We start from the raw sequence: 17914 nt of genomic DNA, 5'->3' as shown, positions 1-17914 counted from the left end.
TGCTGGACTGGGCCTGTAACTGGGTTTAATATAAGATGCTTTCCAGACACTGTTTTGGTAAAAGTTAGCAGCGCTACATACAGTGAAGCATCTCTCCACTGCTGCTCTTACTTGAAAAGAGTCACATGGAACTTCAATCTTTATTTACTGCTGCCCTCCTACTATGCTATTGGTTGACTCTGGCAGCCCAAACCTGGGGTGGAGTACCTGAGGCTTTGCATCTTTCCCTCAAGCCCCAGAGCCCCCTTGCCCTAAAGCATCCCCCATGTTAAGGGCATTTGACCTGGTATGGTTCTGCAGGAGGGGTGCTCACCCCCCCTTTTCTGACATTCTGGGCTTCATGCTCGGATAAGGGTCTGATATGGATTTTGGGGAGGACCCCACAGCCTTTTTTTTTAAATGTCATGGGCTTCCCCTTAAAATCCATACCAGACCCGAAGGGCCTGGTCTGGATTGGTGGGACGTTGTTTTTTCTCTATCGCCTACTCAATTTTTTTTCTATTCTTGTTTTTATTTCATCCACCTATCAGCAGGGATCCCTGTTGACAGCTGATGACTCATCTGTTGTTAAGGATGCAGTGGCTGGCTTCCTAGCCTGCTCCTTAACAACCAGCTAGGCACAGTACATTGTGAGGCGCTCACCCGGTGAACATCCCTGAAAAGCTATTTGCTCCCCTAAATCCCTGTATCCATTTAGTGAATATTTTGTGCAAACGAATTTCCACTGTGGATACAGCAGTGTCCCATCTTAACAAAGCACTTACCATTCTGGTAGAGGACATCCTTGTCCTTAAGGACCCAGCTGATTAGTGGGTGGGAGCCTTTTCTAGTTCTCACTGGCGCTGTACTGTACATCTGATTTTGGCGGTGACCTCACTCTAGCCATGTTTGAGTGGTCAACATCCCCTTAAAGAGATCTAACCACTGTCAAGGTTGATCCCACTTGCTAATAGAATGCAGGGACAAGATGGCTCTAGCAATACATTTCAGCTGTGACTTTCTCATTTCTCAATCACGTCTCATGCTAGTTTATATCATGGCACTACGGGTACATTTCTGGACTGTGGAACCCTTGTTTAAAAAGTGTTTGATTAACATAGCTTTCGAGGGACAGCATCTGTTTTTTTCACCAGCTCTTGATAACATCATCAAAAATGCTACTGGTGGCAATAACACCTATATTCCTCAGTGGAAGAAGTTAAGGAAAAGACTTCAAAGTCTGGTAAGACCATGTTTACCTGTTAAGAAGCATCCTTTTGGTTTCTCCACTGCTTCAACCTCCATGCAAAGACCCCTGCCTTATCCTCAGAGAAGCCTTCCTCTGCAAGAAGGTGTAACGCCACTTTTCAGCATGATGCAACATTTGTTTACCCTAGCGGAACACTTGTGCAGCTTGCATTTTACACTTTAGGTGGTATCCCCGTTTTCCTCCCTGGTACTTCCTCTGTTCCTCGCTTACAACAAGCATCCGTGTCACTGCACAGAATAGCAGATCTTCATCAATCCATCTTGGTTCATCTGGATCAAGGTGCCATCGCCTTAGTTCTGTGGAAGAATTGTTTCAGGAGTCTTACTCCGACATGTTCCCCATTCCCAAGCCCCGAGGAGGCATATGCCCTATTCTGGTTCTCAAAGCTCTAAATGTCTTCTTTCGATTCCAAAGATCACGAATGAAATCTACCAAATCTGTTATTGACTCTTTTCTAGGGAGACTTTATGGCTACTGTGAACATCAATGAATTTGTTCTTACATGTCCCCATATTTCCAGTGCATTAGCAATTCCGATGCTTTGCTGTGTGACCCTATTACTACAAGTTCTTGTCTCCGCCCTTTTGCTTTTCATCTCTAGCTTGGGTATTCATAAGGGTCTGGCCCCAGAATTCTCTTTGATGCATACTCATGGCATGCCCATTGTGGTATATTTAGAGGACCGCCTGTTGAGGGGACAGTTAGTGATGGCTCTGTTGGACAATGTGACATTGACTGTCCAGACGTTACAATTCAGTTGAAACAACAAAACATAATACAATTCAATCTTGTCTCTGGACATACTGATCCTGCTAGGGATGAATCCTGAGCACCCTCTTATTGCAGGGGATTTAGTAATCAGAAAAGTCTTATCTCCTGATCAGCATCTTGGAATATTGTGCATTTTGGCTGTCTCAAATTTTGACTATCAAACTGGAGCTGGTCAATCAGCAGTGACGTGCATCAATAATCAGAGAAGAACCAGAAGTCTGAACATGGCAAGATGGGTAAATCAGAGCCTGTCTTGGAGACTTGTCAGCCATATAGATTTAAAGATGGACAATTGGCAGGCATATTACTTTTTTTTTTTGAAAATGTTTTATTGATTTTCAACATTCACATTCAACAGATAGTAATGTACAATTGTCGCTACAGTATCGCCATAGGATGACTCACAGGTCAAACATTCTTACACAATAAGCCATTACCCCTTCCTGAGATTTAAACACCCCACCCCCTCAACGCAGGCATATTACTTTAGATGGCAGCTCCTCGACTTAGGGAGAAGTGGTCTTTACATCTAGATTCCCAGGATCTGTTTAACAAGTGGTAGATGGTGGACGTGGGCCTCCTGGCCTCTGGAGAGGTCTTTAGGTACAGGGATCCTCCTGCTGAAGCAGAAGATATTCTGATGGCTCCATGGGATCTGTACACCTTGATATATGCCATTCCTCTACAGAAACAACTTCTGCATCTGTGTTGAAGGATTAAGAGGGAGGACATCCCAGTGATTTTCATTGTTGTGGACTGGCCCAGGCAGATGTGGTATGCCAACCTGACAAGATTCCTTGAAGACACTCTCTAGGCCTTACTGCTTAATCAGTTGTGTTCTGTCCCAAAGATTGACCAGACTGGCTGTTGAAATTCAGGTTCTGAAAAACAGGGACATTTCTAAATCTGTGTTTCAGAAGATGCCAAAAACTAGGAAGTCTATTTCTTGCAGTATTATTGGATATGGAAGGCATACTTCACTTGATTTGCTTCCATCCCAAGAGCGTCTTCATGGGGTGAATTCTCTCCTTCTTGCAGCTGGGTCTGGAATAGGTCTAGACCATTGTCTGGCTCACAGCACTATCAAGTGGGACAGGTTTCTGCCCTTTCTGTTCTGTTTCAAATGCCTCTCATGGTTTTCTTAATACGATTGTACAGGGGGTCTCCCATGTAGCTCCCCCCATAACTCAGAAACCACTTTAAGAACTAGTTTGAGACATTCCTCTCTTTACTTTTACCCACAAGGTGATGTTTAATTTATCCTTATCCTGCAAGGAACCCTTGTTGGTTCTACAAAGGGACAAGATGGTGTTGATGCCTTCTTGTTCCACCATCTTTTGGTAGCTCAATCAGATCATCATCCAACTGTAAAAACGCACACATTAGGGCGCACACACCTAGTGCATTACTGAATGTTTATTGTATAAAACAATTGTTTTATACAATAAACCTTCGGTCATGTACAAGAAGCATACCTGAATGGTGTTATTCCATTGCTTTTGATGATCTACTGCACAAGTAAACTCTGAGACAGAACTCAAATTCCGCGTACACACGACCGTTTTTCAGGTTGTAAAAAATTATGTTTTTTTTTATGTCATTAAAAACGATCGTGTGTGGGCTCCAGCGCATTTTTCACGATGTAAAAAATGGGCATTAAAAATTTCGAACATGCTCTAATTTTTCACAACGTTTTTAACGTTGTCGTTTTTAACATCGTAAAAAATGGTCGAGTGTGGGCTTTAACAACATGAAAAAAACGTGCATGCTCAAAAGCAAGTTATGAGACGGGAGCGCTTGTTCTGGTAAAACTAGCATTCGTAATGGAGTAAGCACATTCATCACACTGTAACAGACTGGAGAGCGTGAATCATCTTTTACTAACACAAAATCAGAAAAGCAGCCCAAAGGGTGGCACCATGCGAATAGAACTTCCCCTTTATAGTGCCATCGTACATGTTGTACGTCACCACGCTTTGCTAGAGCATTTTTTTTCACGATCGTGTGTAGGCAAGGCCTTTTTAATGATCGGGTCGAAAAAAACGTAGTTTTTTCTAGACCATTAAAAATGTAATTTTTTACAACCCGAAAAACGGTCGTGTGTACGTGGCATAAGTGCTGAAAGTATTTATGTGTTTTGTGCAGACCATCATCCAAGCTTGTGGTTCAAGGATTAGGTTTCCTCCTTCCTGTTGAGATGGACTTTACTAGATCTGTGAATGTTTCTTAGGCTTTTTGGCATCAAGCAAATATTTCCCAAATTTGCAAGTCTGTTGTTCGCACATTCTCAAGTTCTAAACCAACGAACAAATGCAAAACCTCCTGCGCTTAAGAGTTGACCAAAGAGGTGGCAGTTGCCTAGAGTCCCATTTTGGCTTTAATGGACACGCTGCCCCTTGCTGCCCTTTTACAACTGGGGAAGTCAGGGTACACTGACACCATAAAACAAAACAGAGGGTGCACCAGCCTAGTGCGTTATCCTCAAAACATGTATTTTATTATTAAAAAGTGAAAAGTAATATACTCACAAGCCAACAGGTGTATCAAAGATTTTCATAATACAACAACAACATTGAGTCCCGGATAAATCATAAATCGTAGCTGGACATTCAGAATCCAACAGGCTATTCTCTAAGCTCTACCAGGTGAACATTTCAGACTCCTCTGGTGTCAGTTTTATATGTAAGGAACCTTCAGGCAGATATTTGATGAGCAGGGCGTTCCTAGCTAAATGGTGTTTTCTTTAGCCTTCTTGTTTGTTTTCTGTGTTTCCCACCCTTCGATTGGACTGCTTTGCTACAAAACTGAGGAATGCTAGTAATCCGGGAGTGGCCCACAGTTTTTTGTTTGCCAATATTCAATCCTTTTAAAGGCAGAAATATTACTCGAAGGTTAAAAACTTCCTGTATCTCCTAATGCAATCCAAGAAAGTGATCTTACAGTGAGTATAAAAAAACAATTTTACATTAAAGGCCCAGAAATTCAGACTTTTCTTGTTTAGTTCTAGGTCATTTAGCAAGAAAGTTGTAAAAGCAGCGGCAGCCATGAATTTTAAGAAGGTCAGAATGGCAGGTTTCCTTTAATGACTGTGTTCAGTGAATTGTTCCACAATACACATGAAAATGATTAGCATATTATGTTGCACAAAGCCTTATCAACTAGTATGCAGAGACGTCCCTCATACCTTACTTTTGGTTAAGTTTCACTCTCCAATAGTTGATATCTTTTTAGATGCTTTAGTCTGTTTCAAGTTATAATGTTAATGTTGTTCTTGTAGGAAGTCTGGAAGAAATACAGAGAAGCTACTCAAGAAACAAAGATGTTTAATGTGTTGAAAATGGTAATGAAATGTTTCCACTGTGCATAAATGTTAATTGTTATCAACAGTACCAACTTTCCTGCGAAGACCTGCATCAGTGCTGTCTCGTAGAGGGAATACTTTATCAGCATTTTCGTTTGCTGTCTTGTATCACTATATCTTTTGTGTGTTGGTATAGAAATTTTAGTATTCACCATTCAGTTTTTTAATGGTGTTTTCTAATGGTTTTGTTTTAATTTAGATTTGTTTCATTTCTGGTATTTTACCTTTTGCACTGATAATGTATACAGCAGTTTTTGATTTGGTGTTTACCTTTTGTGTGTATTTTTGTTAAAAAAAGTTTTAAAATATGAGCATAAGATTTTTTTTTTTTTTAGCAATAGGAAAGTCAGTTGATATAAATCTTTCTTTTTATTAATGGAATGCAAGTTTCTCCTAAAGCAGAACTCCAAGCAAACAGCTAAGCATCCTGTTTAAATATCAGGCATATACGGTAGTCGTTTTACCTGACAAAGAACTTGCATTCCTGATCAGCCAGTTCTAAAGATTTACAGAGAGCTAGCAAGACAGCACACCAAGGTTGTGCCCTGTTAGGCAATACAGCTAGGTCACCTTTCTGCCCCTAGCCAGTGACTGGACAGGAAAGGAGCAGCAGGAGGCATATGGTTTGTTCCTCACTTGCTCACTATGTTCTCTTCTTGTTTCAAGATGCTTCTTGTGTGCATATGCAAATTGCAGTATAGATGACTGGCTCCTAGTACTGCTTTGCCCTTTCCATCCCAAGCTCTGCTTTACAGGGGATCACGAGAGGCTGATATCAGTTGCTAATAATAAAAAAGTGCAGCGCTAAATCAAAATCCCACAAAGATATGGGACACAATATGATATATGTGAATACATTTGTGATATATGATAACACACAAAATATGACAAGATATGAGATATAAGATGCTATTTTCATAGCAAAAAAAAGTGATATTGATCTCATGTCAAAAAGAAATGAAGCATAAATAAAAAATGCTGTGAACGCACAGTCACTGGCATTAAGATGGTAGATGGACAAACATCATTCCCAAGATCACACGGGTAACACCAAGAGGAAAGGCCGTGATTCCTTCACCAAGAGAGGGGGAAGGAGTAGCTACTGTTACTGACAGGTGTGGACCAGGGGTGTCGGGAGAGGGTGGCTAGCCGTGGCTGAAGCCCCGAATGTGACTCCGTAAAGCCCAGAGTCTCACGGTGGCAGGACTGCATTATTAGCCCCGAGCCGCCGAGCGAGTGGCGAGCACCGGGATCGGTCTGATCCCGAGCACCGCCGAATGCAGCCGAGTGTGGCTGAGTCCCATAGCAGGTCCCGCCTTCTGGAGCCTGTGCAAAGCCTATGATGGACGTCCCACTGGTCCAATGCCGCGACCGCGGGACATGTGACGTCCATCATAGGTGCTGAACTGGCTCCAGAAGGCGGGAATTACAATACGGCCGCCTCGCCGGCGCCACATCCCTGCTCGGAGCCTGGGCAGACCACGGGCGGCTCTCCTCTCCTACATAGGTTATATGTAATCTGAGGTTTATATATTTTCAGCACCAACAGACAGAGATTAATGACAAAGCTGAAGCCATACTGGCAATCAAAATGGAATTAAAGCAAGCCCATGAAGAGATTGAGAAATTGGTAAGTGTTACCCAAACTCCTCTGAAGATGCATAAAAGTGTGTGTGAGGATATGTGGTTACCAACAGTCTGCAAGTGGTGGAGCATGGGTCTAACACCCTATTGATAAAATGGAAAAAAATGTTTACATTGATGTCCCCCCTGCCTTTGTATTTGTTGATGTATATAAGTATATTGCTTTAGGCCTCTTTCACACGGGGCGGATCAGTAATGATCCGCCCTGTGCACCTCCGCTTGCTCAGCGGGGATCGCTCCGTTGATCCCCGCTGAGCTGGCAGATGACAGGGCGGTCCCCGCACACTGTGCAGGGACCACCCTGCCTTTTCTCCGCTCCCCCCTATGGGGGGATCGGATGAACACGGACCGTATTTCAGATCCGCCAGACGGATGCAAAAGTAGGTTTTTCCTCCATCACACTTTGGCGGATCGGAGCGGGTCGGATGTCAGCGGGCATGTCACCGCTGACATCCGTGGCTTTATAGAGGAGCACGGAGCGCCTGTTCAGGTCCGCAAAAAAAACTGACAGGCGGACCTGTACGGACGCTCAATGTGAAAATGCCCTTAGTGTTTTAGAAAGCACATTGGCAAGACAGAGGCAGTAAATACTTAAATGCAAAATGTAAGAAACAGAAACCCTCTTTAGCAATAGGCTGTAACAAATGGCGAGCCTGGTGACCCAAACTGGTAAACCAGATAAAAATGCTTTTTGTTCCATTCTTACTTTTAGCATATGTACTGTACTATACAAGTTAATGAAACCAAAACTTATAAATAAAAAAATAAGCACACCACAGGTTTTGTATTATCTACCTCAAGGCTATAGTGGCAGCTGAGAAAACCCTACAGTCCCAATGGGGAAACATACCGTATTTGCCGGTGTATAAGGTGACCGGGCGTATAAGACGACCCCCTAATTTTAAATTTTTTTAAGATTTTTTTGCCTGTACTCACCGTATAAGACGACCCCCCTTCCGAGGCTTCCGACGCTTCATATTTCTTCCTTCTGGAGTCATATTCTTCTTACTTCTTGCTGGAGCTGGAGCCAATGACAGCGAGCGATGTATTCTATTAATGAATACAAAGCCTGCTTGGATTGGCAGAGGTTGTAACATCATCAGCCCACGCCTCTCTGACTCTCGAAGCCAATCCGAGCAGGCTACTGTATGTAGCCTGCTCGGATTGGCAGAGGTTGTTACGCTAATCCGAGCAGGCTCTGTATTCATTTGAATACATCGCTCACCGGGATTGGCTAAGCTATATATACTGTATGTAGCCGAAGCCACATACAGTATTACCGCACATCCAGCAGGCATCCGAGCAGCTGACCCAGCGTATAAGACGACCCCTGCTTTTTGGCCAGTTTTTTTATGTAAAGGTAGTCTTATACACCAGCAAATACAGTATTAGTAAAAACAGCGCTCACTAAAGGTATTTGAAAAAAAATATTTTTGGTAAGCGCGGTTTTTACTCAAATGAAGCCAATACAATAGAGTTCTTTAAATTAACTTAAAAGCAATTAACCTGCTTGAATAAAATAAAAGAAACTTCTGAAAACCGCTTTACAAATTCCAATATCCTCCATATAAGCCAGAACAAACAAGGCAATGTCTAAAGTGGTGTATCAAAAAAAAAAAACAGCGCCACAGATATGTGTACCCTATTGGACAGCTGCTACTCTAATTATTGCAAATGACAATAAACAAACAATATAATATGGTAAAAGTAGCGCTGATCCACACACTAATTTCCAATATCAACAGTATTATTGTACAAAGTACACAAAAATATATGTAACAGTTGCTTTTGCAATTACACTAAATAAACCATATGCAAGAATATCAATAAAGTGCTAATGCTGCAATTAGTGCAAATCATACAATCATGAAAACATCTACTACTAAAGTGCTTATATGACAATCCATTTAAGGTTTCCAAACTGGAAAGTATATATAAAAAATATAAAAAACAAAAGAAATGTTCAAAAATCAAACTTGTGATGTTAAATCCAAGCTATTCTGTGTCCAAATTCACCAGTTTTCCAACAATGTGTGAATCCTTCACCACTCTCACTAAAATGGACTCGCCGCATGGATATGCTGGTAAAATTATTACCAGCAAACAAGCCAAAATATCTCCCAACGATCACCGACTTCAACTCCCACTCCTCACAGATTTATGGTCAGGCTCCCTTCTCACAGAACACCGTATTCAAATGTGGAAAAAAGCAAAGAAACAGAAGGACGCTCCCATAGTGTAAAACTGTATCACAGGCTTTTATTAAAAATCTGTGTCCTACTCACATTTAAAAAGTGCCCACCCGGCACTAGGAAAGAACACGCTCAGCTGTTCATCTTCGGACCTAAAACAGACAGCGAGTGTGAATCTGCATACGCAATGTCATTAGTGTCCTCCCCCCCTCCCTACGTACGTTTCGTCATGTGACATCTTCAAGGAGCTGATTTCACATCACAGGTTTGATTTTTTAAAAAAATTTTTGTATTTTAATTTTTTTATATATACTTACCAGTTTGGCAACCTTAAATGGATTGTCATATAAGCACTTTAGTAGTGGATGTTTGCATCATTGTAGAATTTGCACTAATTGCAGCATTAGCACTTTATTGAAAATCTTGCATATAGTTTATTTAGTGCAATTGCACTTTTTGTGTACTTTGCACATTGATACTGTTGATATTGGAGTTTGGTGTGCGGACCATAGCTACTTTTACCATACTATAATGTCTAAAGTAGACGTATCGTGCATAGCAACAGACGTTCAATAAACAGTGCAAAGAGCAACATAGAAAGTGCAGCAGACCAATAGAAATGATTGAATTCATTCATACAAATTGTTTAATCATTTCATTTTTGAAGTAAGAGTAGAACAAGAAGAACTAGAAAAGATACAATTTCTGGGGAAATTGTGCGACGTGGTCTTGCCTCCACCAATACTCCTGACTGGAAACAGTGCCCCTGGAGATGTAAATGTGATCCAACAGTGTGTCGATCCAGTTCGATCCATTGCCCCATCAAAAACTGCTCCATCAAAAACTACCCCATCAAAACTGCACCATCCTATTTGCCCCATCAAAAACTGGTTGCTATGGACTGGTTGCTATGGACAGTTGCTATGGAGTGGTTGCTATGGACTGGTTGCTATGGACGGTTGCTATGGACTGGTTGCTATGGACTGGTTGCTTTGGACTGGTTGCTATGGACAGTTGCTATGGAGTGGTTGCTATGGAGTGGTTGCCATGGACTGGTTGCTATGGTCTGGTTGCTATGGAGGGTTGATATGGTCTGGTTGCTATGGACTGGTTGCTATGGACTGGTTGCTATGGATGGTTGCTATATGCAGAGTATGCAGAAGTTACACAGAGCCATAAAAAACAGTCATATCACCTCACAGCTGTGTGGGAGGAGCTATAGAAAGCCCTCACAGCTGTGTGGGAGGAGCTATAGAAAGCCCTCACAGCTGTGTGTATGAAGGTATTTACCTCAGCATCTCCTAGGAAACCAATGTAAACATATGCAAGCAGCCTCTAAGCAGAGACTCAGATTCTTGCTTTTTTTTTGAATACTTGTCCTTCAAACAATTGTATTTTAAAAACTATAAATCGTACAGCGAATATCTTTATATTGTATGACAACCTTAAATGGATTGTCATATAAGCACTTTAGTAGTGGATGTTTGCATCATTGTAGAATTTGCACTAATTGCAGCATTAGCACTTTATTGAAAATCTTGCATATACCTGTAGTTTATTTAGTGCAATTGCACTTTTTGTGTACCCTGCACATTGATACTGTTGATATTGGAGTTTGGTGTGCGGACCATAGCTACTTTTACCATACTATAATGTCTAAAGTAGACGTATCGTGCATAGCAACAGACGTTCAATAAACAGTGCAAAGAGCAACATAGAAAGTGCAGCAGACCAATAGAAATGATTGAATTCATTCATACAAATTGTTTAATCATTTCATTTTTGAAGTAAGAGTAGAACAAGAAGAACTAGAAAAGATACAATTTCTGGGGAAATTGTGCGACATAGTCTTGCCTCCACCAATACTCCTGACTGGAAACAGTGACCCTGGAGATGTAAATGTGATCCAACAGTGTGTCGATCCAGTTCGATCCATTGTCCCATCAAAAACTGCTCCATCAAAAACTACCCCATCAAAACTGCACCATCCTATTTGCCCCATCAAAAACTGGTTGCTATGGACTGATGGCTATGGACTGGTTGCTATGGACTGGTTGCTATGGACGGGTTGCTATGGACGGGTTGCTATGGACAGTTTCTATGGACTGGTTGCTATGGACTGGTTGCTATGGACTGGTTGCTTTGGACTGGTTGCTATGGACTGGTTGCTATGGAGGGTTGCTATGGAATGGTTGCTATGGACAGTTGCTATGGACTGGTTGCTATGGACTGGTTACTATGGACAGTTGCTATGGAGTGGTTGCTATGGACTGGTTGCTATGGACTGGTTGCTTTGGACTGGTTGCTATGGACTGGTTGCTATGGAGGGTTGCTATGGAATGGTTGCTATGGACAGTTGCTATGGACTGGTTGCTATGGACTGGTTACTATGGACAGTTGCTATGGAGTGGTTGCTATGGACTGGTTGCTATGGACGGTTGCTACGGACTGGTTGCTATGGACTGGTTGCTTTGGACTGGTTGCTATGGACTGGTTGCTATGGACAGTTGCTATGGAGTGGTTGCTATGGAGTGGTTGCCATGGACTGGTTGCTATGGTCTGGTTGCTATGGACTGGTTGCTATGGAGGGTTGATATGGTCTGGTTGCTATGGACTGGTTGCTATGGACTGGTTGCTATGGATGGTTGCTATATGCAGAGTATGCAGAAGTTACACAGAGCCAAAAAAAAGAGTCATATCACCTCACAGCTGTGTGGGAGGAGCTATAGAAAGCCCTCACAGCTGTGTGGGAGGAGCTATAGAAAGCCCTCACAGCTGTGTGTATGAAGGTATTTACCTCAGCGTCTCCTAGGAAACCAATGTAAACATATGCAAGCAGCCTCTAAGCAGAGACTCAGATTCTTGCTTTTTTTTTTGAATACTTGTCCTTCAAACAATTGTATTTTAAAAACTATAAATCGTACAGCGAATATCTTTATATTGTATGACAACCTTAAATGGATTGTCATATAAGCACTTTAGTAGTGGATGTTTGCATCATTGTAGAATTTGCACTAATTGCAGCATTAGCACTTTATTGAAAATCTTGCATATACCTGTAGTTTATTTAGTGCAATTGCACTTTTTGTGTACTTTGCACATTGATACTGTTGATATTGGAGTTTGGTGTGCGGACCATAGCTACTTTTACCACACTATAATGTCTAAAGTAGACGTATCGTGCATAGCAACAGACGTTCAATAAACAGTGCAAAGAGCAACATAGAAAGTGCAGCAGACCAATAGAAATGATTGAATTCATTCATACAAATTGTTTAATCATTTCATTTTTGAAGTAAGAGTAGAACAAGAAGAACTAGAAAAGATACAATTTCTGGGGAAATTGTGCGACATAGTCTTGCCTCCACCAATACTCTTGACTGGAAACAGTGCCCCTGGAGATGTAAATGTGATCCAACAGTGTGTCGATCCAGTTCGATCCATTGCCCCATCAAAAACTGCTCCATCAAAAACTACCCCATCAAAACTGCACCATCCTATTTGCCCCATCAAAAACTGGTTTCTATGGACTGATGGCTATGGACTGGTTGCTATGGACAGGTTGCTATGGACTAGTTGCTATGGACAGGTTGCTATGGACGGTTGCTATGGACAGTTGCTATGGACTGGTTGCTATGGACGGTTGCTATGGACTGGTTGCTATGGACTGGTTGCTATGGACGGGTTGCTATGGACGGTTGCTATGGACTGGTTGCTATGGACGGTTGTTATGGACTGGTTGCTATGGACAGTTGCTATGGACAGTTGCTATGGAGTGGTTGCTATGGAGTGGTTGCTATGGAGTTGTTGCTATGGTCTGGTTGCTATGGACTGGTTGCTATGGATGGTTGCTATGGATGGTTTCTGTGGATGGTTGCTATATGCAGAGTATGCAGAAGTTACACAGAGCCAAAAAAACAGAGTCATATCACCTCACAGCTGTGTGGGAGGAGCTATAGAAAGCCCTCACAGCTGTGTGGGAGGAGCTATAGAAAGCCCTCACAGCTGTGTGTATGAAGGTATTTACCTCAGCGTCTCCTAGGAAACCAATGTAAACATATGCAAGCAGCCTCTAAGCAGAGACTCAGATTCTTGCTTTTTTTTTTTGAATACTTGTCCTTCAAATGATTGTATTTTAAAAACTATAAATCGTACAGCGAATATCTTTATATTGTGTGAATGACAAGACCCAGACCTACATTTTGATGTATAGTATGTCTCTGAAATATAAAAATTAAAGGCACAGTCACAGTTTATATATTGTTCTAAAATCTTTAGGTTTCCTGACTGGAATTTCAATGAAAGTCATATTGTGAAAATGGTTTGGACAATCGCTCAGCCGTGGACACGTGTAGTGGCAGCAGGGATAGCTGAACATTTTGATATAAGATTTGTGTAGGTCGGCTTGAAAATGAGGGAGTGGTCGCAGTTTACAAATCCTGTCTTGATTTTTCAGTTTCTGACATTTCCACACTCTACCGCTCACCATTCATTCCTATGGGAAAATTTTGCCGCAAAAACAACGATATTTCGCGAACGATTCGGCAAAACGTTGCACAAAGTAATAGCAACGCGATCGGGAACAATCCGCACGTTTCGATATATTACTCGTCTATGTAGTGTAAAAACTGTGGGAGGAGTTAGGGTGGTAAATTTGGCTATAAGAATAATAATATATATGTGAGAGAACAATAAGTGATCTTGCTATGCAAGACCACTTAAATATACAATTTCTGGGGAAATTGTGCAACGTGGTCTTGCCTCCACCAATACTCCTGACTGGAGACAGTGCCCCTGGAGATGTAAATGTGATTCAACAGTGTGTCAATCCAGTTCGATCCATTGCCCCATCAAAAATTGCTCCATCAAAAACTGCACCATCAAAACTGCACCATCCTATTTGCCCCATCAAAAACTGGTTGCTATGGAGGGTTGCTATGGACTGATGGCTATGGACTGATGGCTATGGACTGATGGCTATGGACTGGTTGCTATGGACAGGTTGCTATGGACTGGTTGCTATGGTCGGGTTGCTATGGTCTGGTTGCTATTGACGGTTTCTATGGACTGGTTTCTATGGACTGGTTGGTTTGGATGGTTGCTATGGACTGATTGCTATGGACTGGTTGCTATGGACTGGTTTCTATGGACTGGTTGCTATGGACTGGTTGCTATGGACTGGCTGCTATGGATGGGTTGCTATGGACTGGTTGCTATGGACTGGTTGCTATGGAGGGTTGCTAACCTCCATTTCCACTATGCTGCTGTGGGGCTCCGGATCCCAAAAGCGTGGGTCTGAAAGGTCCTGTTTAGTCCAGCGTATCTTTGCAGCTTTAGACCTCTTTCCTTTAGATGGCATGATGCTATGTGTTGGAGGAGATATAATTCCCTTCAGAACTGTGAAGAAGGAGCTATAATGCTATAATTTCCCTCAGAGCTGTGTGAGACTAGATATAATTTGCCTTAGTTGAGGTATGAGCCAGAAATTACCTCACAGCTGTGTGGGAGGAGCTATAGAAATCACCTCAGAGCTGTGTGAGGAGGTTTTCTCCTCAGCGTCTCCTAGGAAACCAATGTAAACATATGCAAGCAGCCTCTAAGCAGAGACTCAGATTCTGGATTTTTTTTAATACTTGTCCTATTCAAATGGTTGTATTTTAAAAACTATAAATCGTATATCGAATATCTTTATATTGTGTGAATCACACGACCCAGATCTACATTTTGTTGTATAGTATGTCTCTGAAATATAAAAATTGAAGGCACAGTCGCAGTTTATATATTGTCCTAAAGATTTTTGGTTTCCTGACTGGAATTTCAATGGAAGTCAATGGAGGTCAATTGATGACGTAGGTTGCAAACAAATTGTCGTATTGTGAAAACAGTTTGGTCGGTCGCTTAGCCGTGAACACGTGTAGTGGCAGCAGGGATAGCTGAACATTTTGATATAAGATTTGTGTAGGTCGGCTTGAAAATAAGGGAGTGGTCGCAGTTTACAAATCATGTCCTGATTTTTCAGTTTTTGACATTCCACACTGTAAGCTTCACCATTCATTCCTATGGGAAAATTTGGCCGCAAAAACGACGATATTTCGCGCACGATTTGGCGAAACATTCCACAAATTAATAGCAATTAGTAATGTAATGGGGTGGGGTGGGTGGATGAATGGGGTGGAATGGATGAGTGGATGGAATGGATGGGTGGGTGGATAAATAGGGTGGAATGGATGGGTGGGTGGATGAATGGGGTGGGTGGATGAATGGGGTGGAATGGATGGGTGGGTGGATAAATGGGGTGGAATGGATGGGTGGGTGGATGAATGGGGTGGAATGGATGGGTGGGTGGATGAATGGGGTGTAATGGATGGGTGGGTGGATGAATGGGGTGGGGTGGAATGGATGGGTGGATGAATGGGGTGGAATTGGGGTGGAATGGATGGGTGGGTGGATGAATGGGGTGGAATGGATGGGTGGGTTGGTTTATGAATGAATGGGGTAGAATGGATGGGTGGGTGGAATGGATGGGTGGGTGGATAAATGGGGTGGAATGGATGGGTGGGTGGATAAATGGGGTGGAATGGATGGGTGGGTGGATGAATGGGTTGGAATGGGTGGGTGGGTGAATGAATGGGGTGGAATGGATCGGTGGGTGGATGAATGGGGTGGGGTGAAATGGATGGGTGGATGAATGGGGTGGAATGGGTGGGTGGGTGGATAAATGGAGTGGAATGGATGGGTGGGTGGATGAATGGGGTGGAATAGGTGGGTGGATGGAGCGATGAAGGAGATATTAATGATCAGGAGAATGTAGATCTGCCTGTCAGTGTTCTGATCCAGCACAGATCAGTGTACAGTGAAGGAAGCTTGTCTTCCCCTTCTCCTGTCTTCCCAGCACAATGTCACCATGCCATCCAGTATGATCTGATCCCCCTGACAAGGAGAAGCTCTAATCTCTGCTCTCAGACTGGGAGTAAATTCAGCTGGATGAGAGGGAGGAGAGGACAGCCTGAACAACTACCATAACATTTAACACTAGCAGCCCCATCCAGATGTACTGTCCCTGGGAAATGTGTTAAAAGCTTCTCAGCCCTTCACTGCACTCCCCCCTCCTTCTACCCCCCAGATCCTCTACACCAGGGATCCTCAAACTACGGCCCTCCAGTTGTTGCGGAACTACACATCCCATAAGGCATTGTAAAACTCTGACATTCACAGACATGACTAGGCATGATGGGAATTGTAGTTCCGCAACAGCTGGAGGGCCGTAGTTTGAGGATCCCTGCTCTACACATAGTACGTACACAGGCAACTGCTGCAAGTTCTGAGAGCACAACACAAGAGTTCTCTGCTTAATTACCTGTTGCAGCTTCAATGAGATGTCCCGATCACCGGCCGAATTCTCTCATGTTCAGACCAGCCAGGATGAGTCACAGATGAACTGGAGGTGACCCTGGGGAAAGTACTGCCCATTTGCCAATAGAAAACCCCACAGCAAGAGGAATTCCTGAAAACGGAAGCCTATCGTCGCAATGCTCAAGCACTCAAAAAAACCCCACAAATGGGTCATCTCATAATGCAATCATGTGATTGCATAGGTATCATGCTCCCCCATAGTGCACTTGTCCGGCGCTCATACACAGTGCACTTGTGCACTTAAAGCGGTGGTTCTGCAGGAATACGATTTTTTTTTTAAGATGATTCTGCCGCTGTTAGTATAGCTAAGGTTGCACTCACCACTCCTATATATGTAGCCACGATCGTTCCGATAAGTAACTGATCCAAATCCTCCCTCACATGTTCCCCTTCTCAGACACTGCAGCTCAGTGTTCAGCAACAGTGCTGTCAACCGAAAAAGTGGTGGGCAGGATTTGGTGTAGCCCGGTGCTGACTGACAACCTACAGGCTTGTGAATCAGCAGTGACAATGCTGCTATCCACCCCTGGAACATTTTCTCATCTCACTGTAGTGCAAGCAAGCACAGCCTACATGAGAGTGGCAGCTCTTCTTTGAATTCAGGAGCAGTGCAGCATCCTTGTCACAACATCACAGGAATCTGTAATCTGTCAACTTTTGTGGGACATTACTAGGGGGACTAATAGAGACTATCTGCGGATATAATTTGTGCTTATTTCTTTTTAACGGGAGGTCATAGTTCACTCTTAAATATCATTTTGAAACCACCGGTAAAATACACCTCCATTTTTTTTTCTATATACAACCTATTCAGTGTGCAGTATTTTGTGTTTTTTTATTATTATTTAAATATGTGCTTTCTTTTAAGAAAAATCAAATTCACAAAATTGAGAACAATTTTGACCAAAATGTCAGCAAAGTGGAGTCAAGATACAAGAACAGAATCCAGACTCTTATGAATGAGAATTCAGATTTAAGGTAAAAGAATCATACTATTTGATGGTTTTGTTAAATCTGTAGTAACACCAAATCTCCACTAGGTGTCATGGCAGACTGATGAAAATTTATAAAGCTGTTCATAGAGCAAATTAAATAGGCTTAAAGGGGTTGTAAAGGATTTTTTTTATCTTAATAGCTTCCTTTACCTTAAAGCGGGAGTTCACCCATTTATTAAATTTTTTTTTTTTCTCCCCTTAGATTCCTGCTCGTTCGGTCTAGGGGAATCGGCTATTTGTATTAAAATATGAGCAGTACTTACCCGTTTTCGAGATGCATCTTCTTCCG

The 17914-nt window shown here is 42.5% G+C and overlaps 1 protein-coding gene across 3 annotated transcripts in view; it reads left to right on the top strand.

Moving 5' to 3' along the window:
• Nucleotides 1–17667, top strand: part of FLACC1 (flagellum associated containing coiled-coil domains 1) — a 113634-nt gene extending 95967 nt beyond the window's left edge. For 2 of the 3 annotated variants that reach the window (XM_040357218.1, XM_040357217.1), the window contains exons 14-16: nt 5298–5360; nt 6922–7011; nt 17499–17667. In XM_040357218.1, coding sequence (XP_040213152.1) covers nt 5298–5360; nt 6922–7011; nt 17499–17612 — 267 coding nt within the window. In that variant the 3' untranslated portion in view covers nt 17613–17667. The remainder of the gene's footprint in view (nt 1–5297; nt 5361–6921; nt 7012–17498) is intronic. The other variant, XM_040357219.1, reaches the window with a different exon arrangement.
• The last annotated feature ends 247 nt before the right edge of the window (nt 17668–17914 follow it).

Source organism: Rana temporaria, chromosome 6 (assembly GCF_905171775.1).
Source record: "Rana temporaria chromosome 6, aRanTem1.1, whole genome shotgun sequence".
Classification (NCBI taxonomy): Eukaryota; Metazoa; Chordata; class Amphibia; order Anura; family Ranidae; genus Rana; species Rana temporaria.
This window is presented reverse-complemented; position numbering and strand designations above follow the sequence as displayed.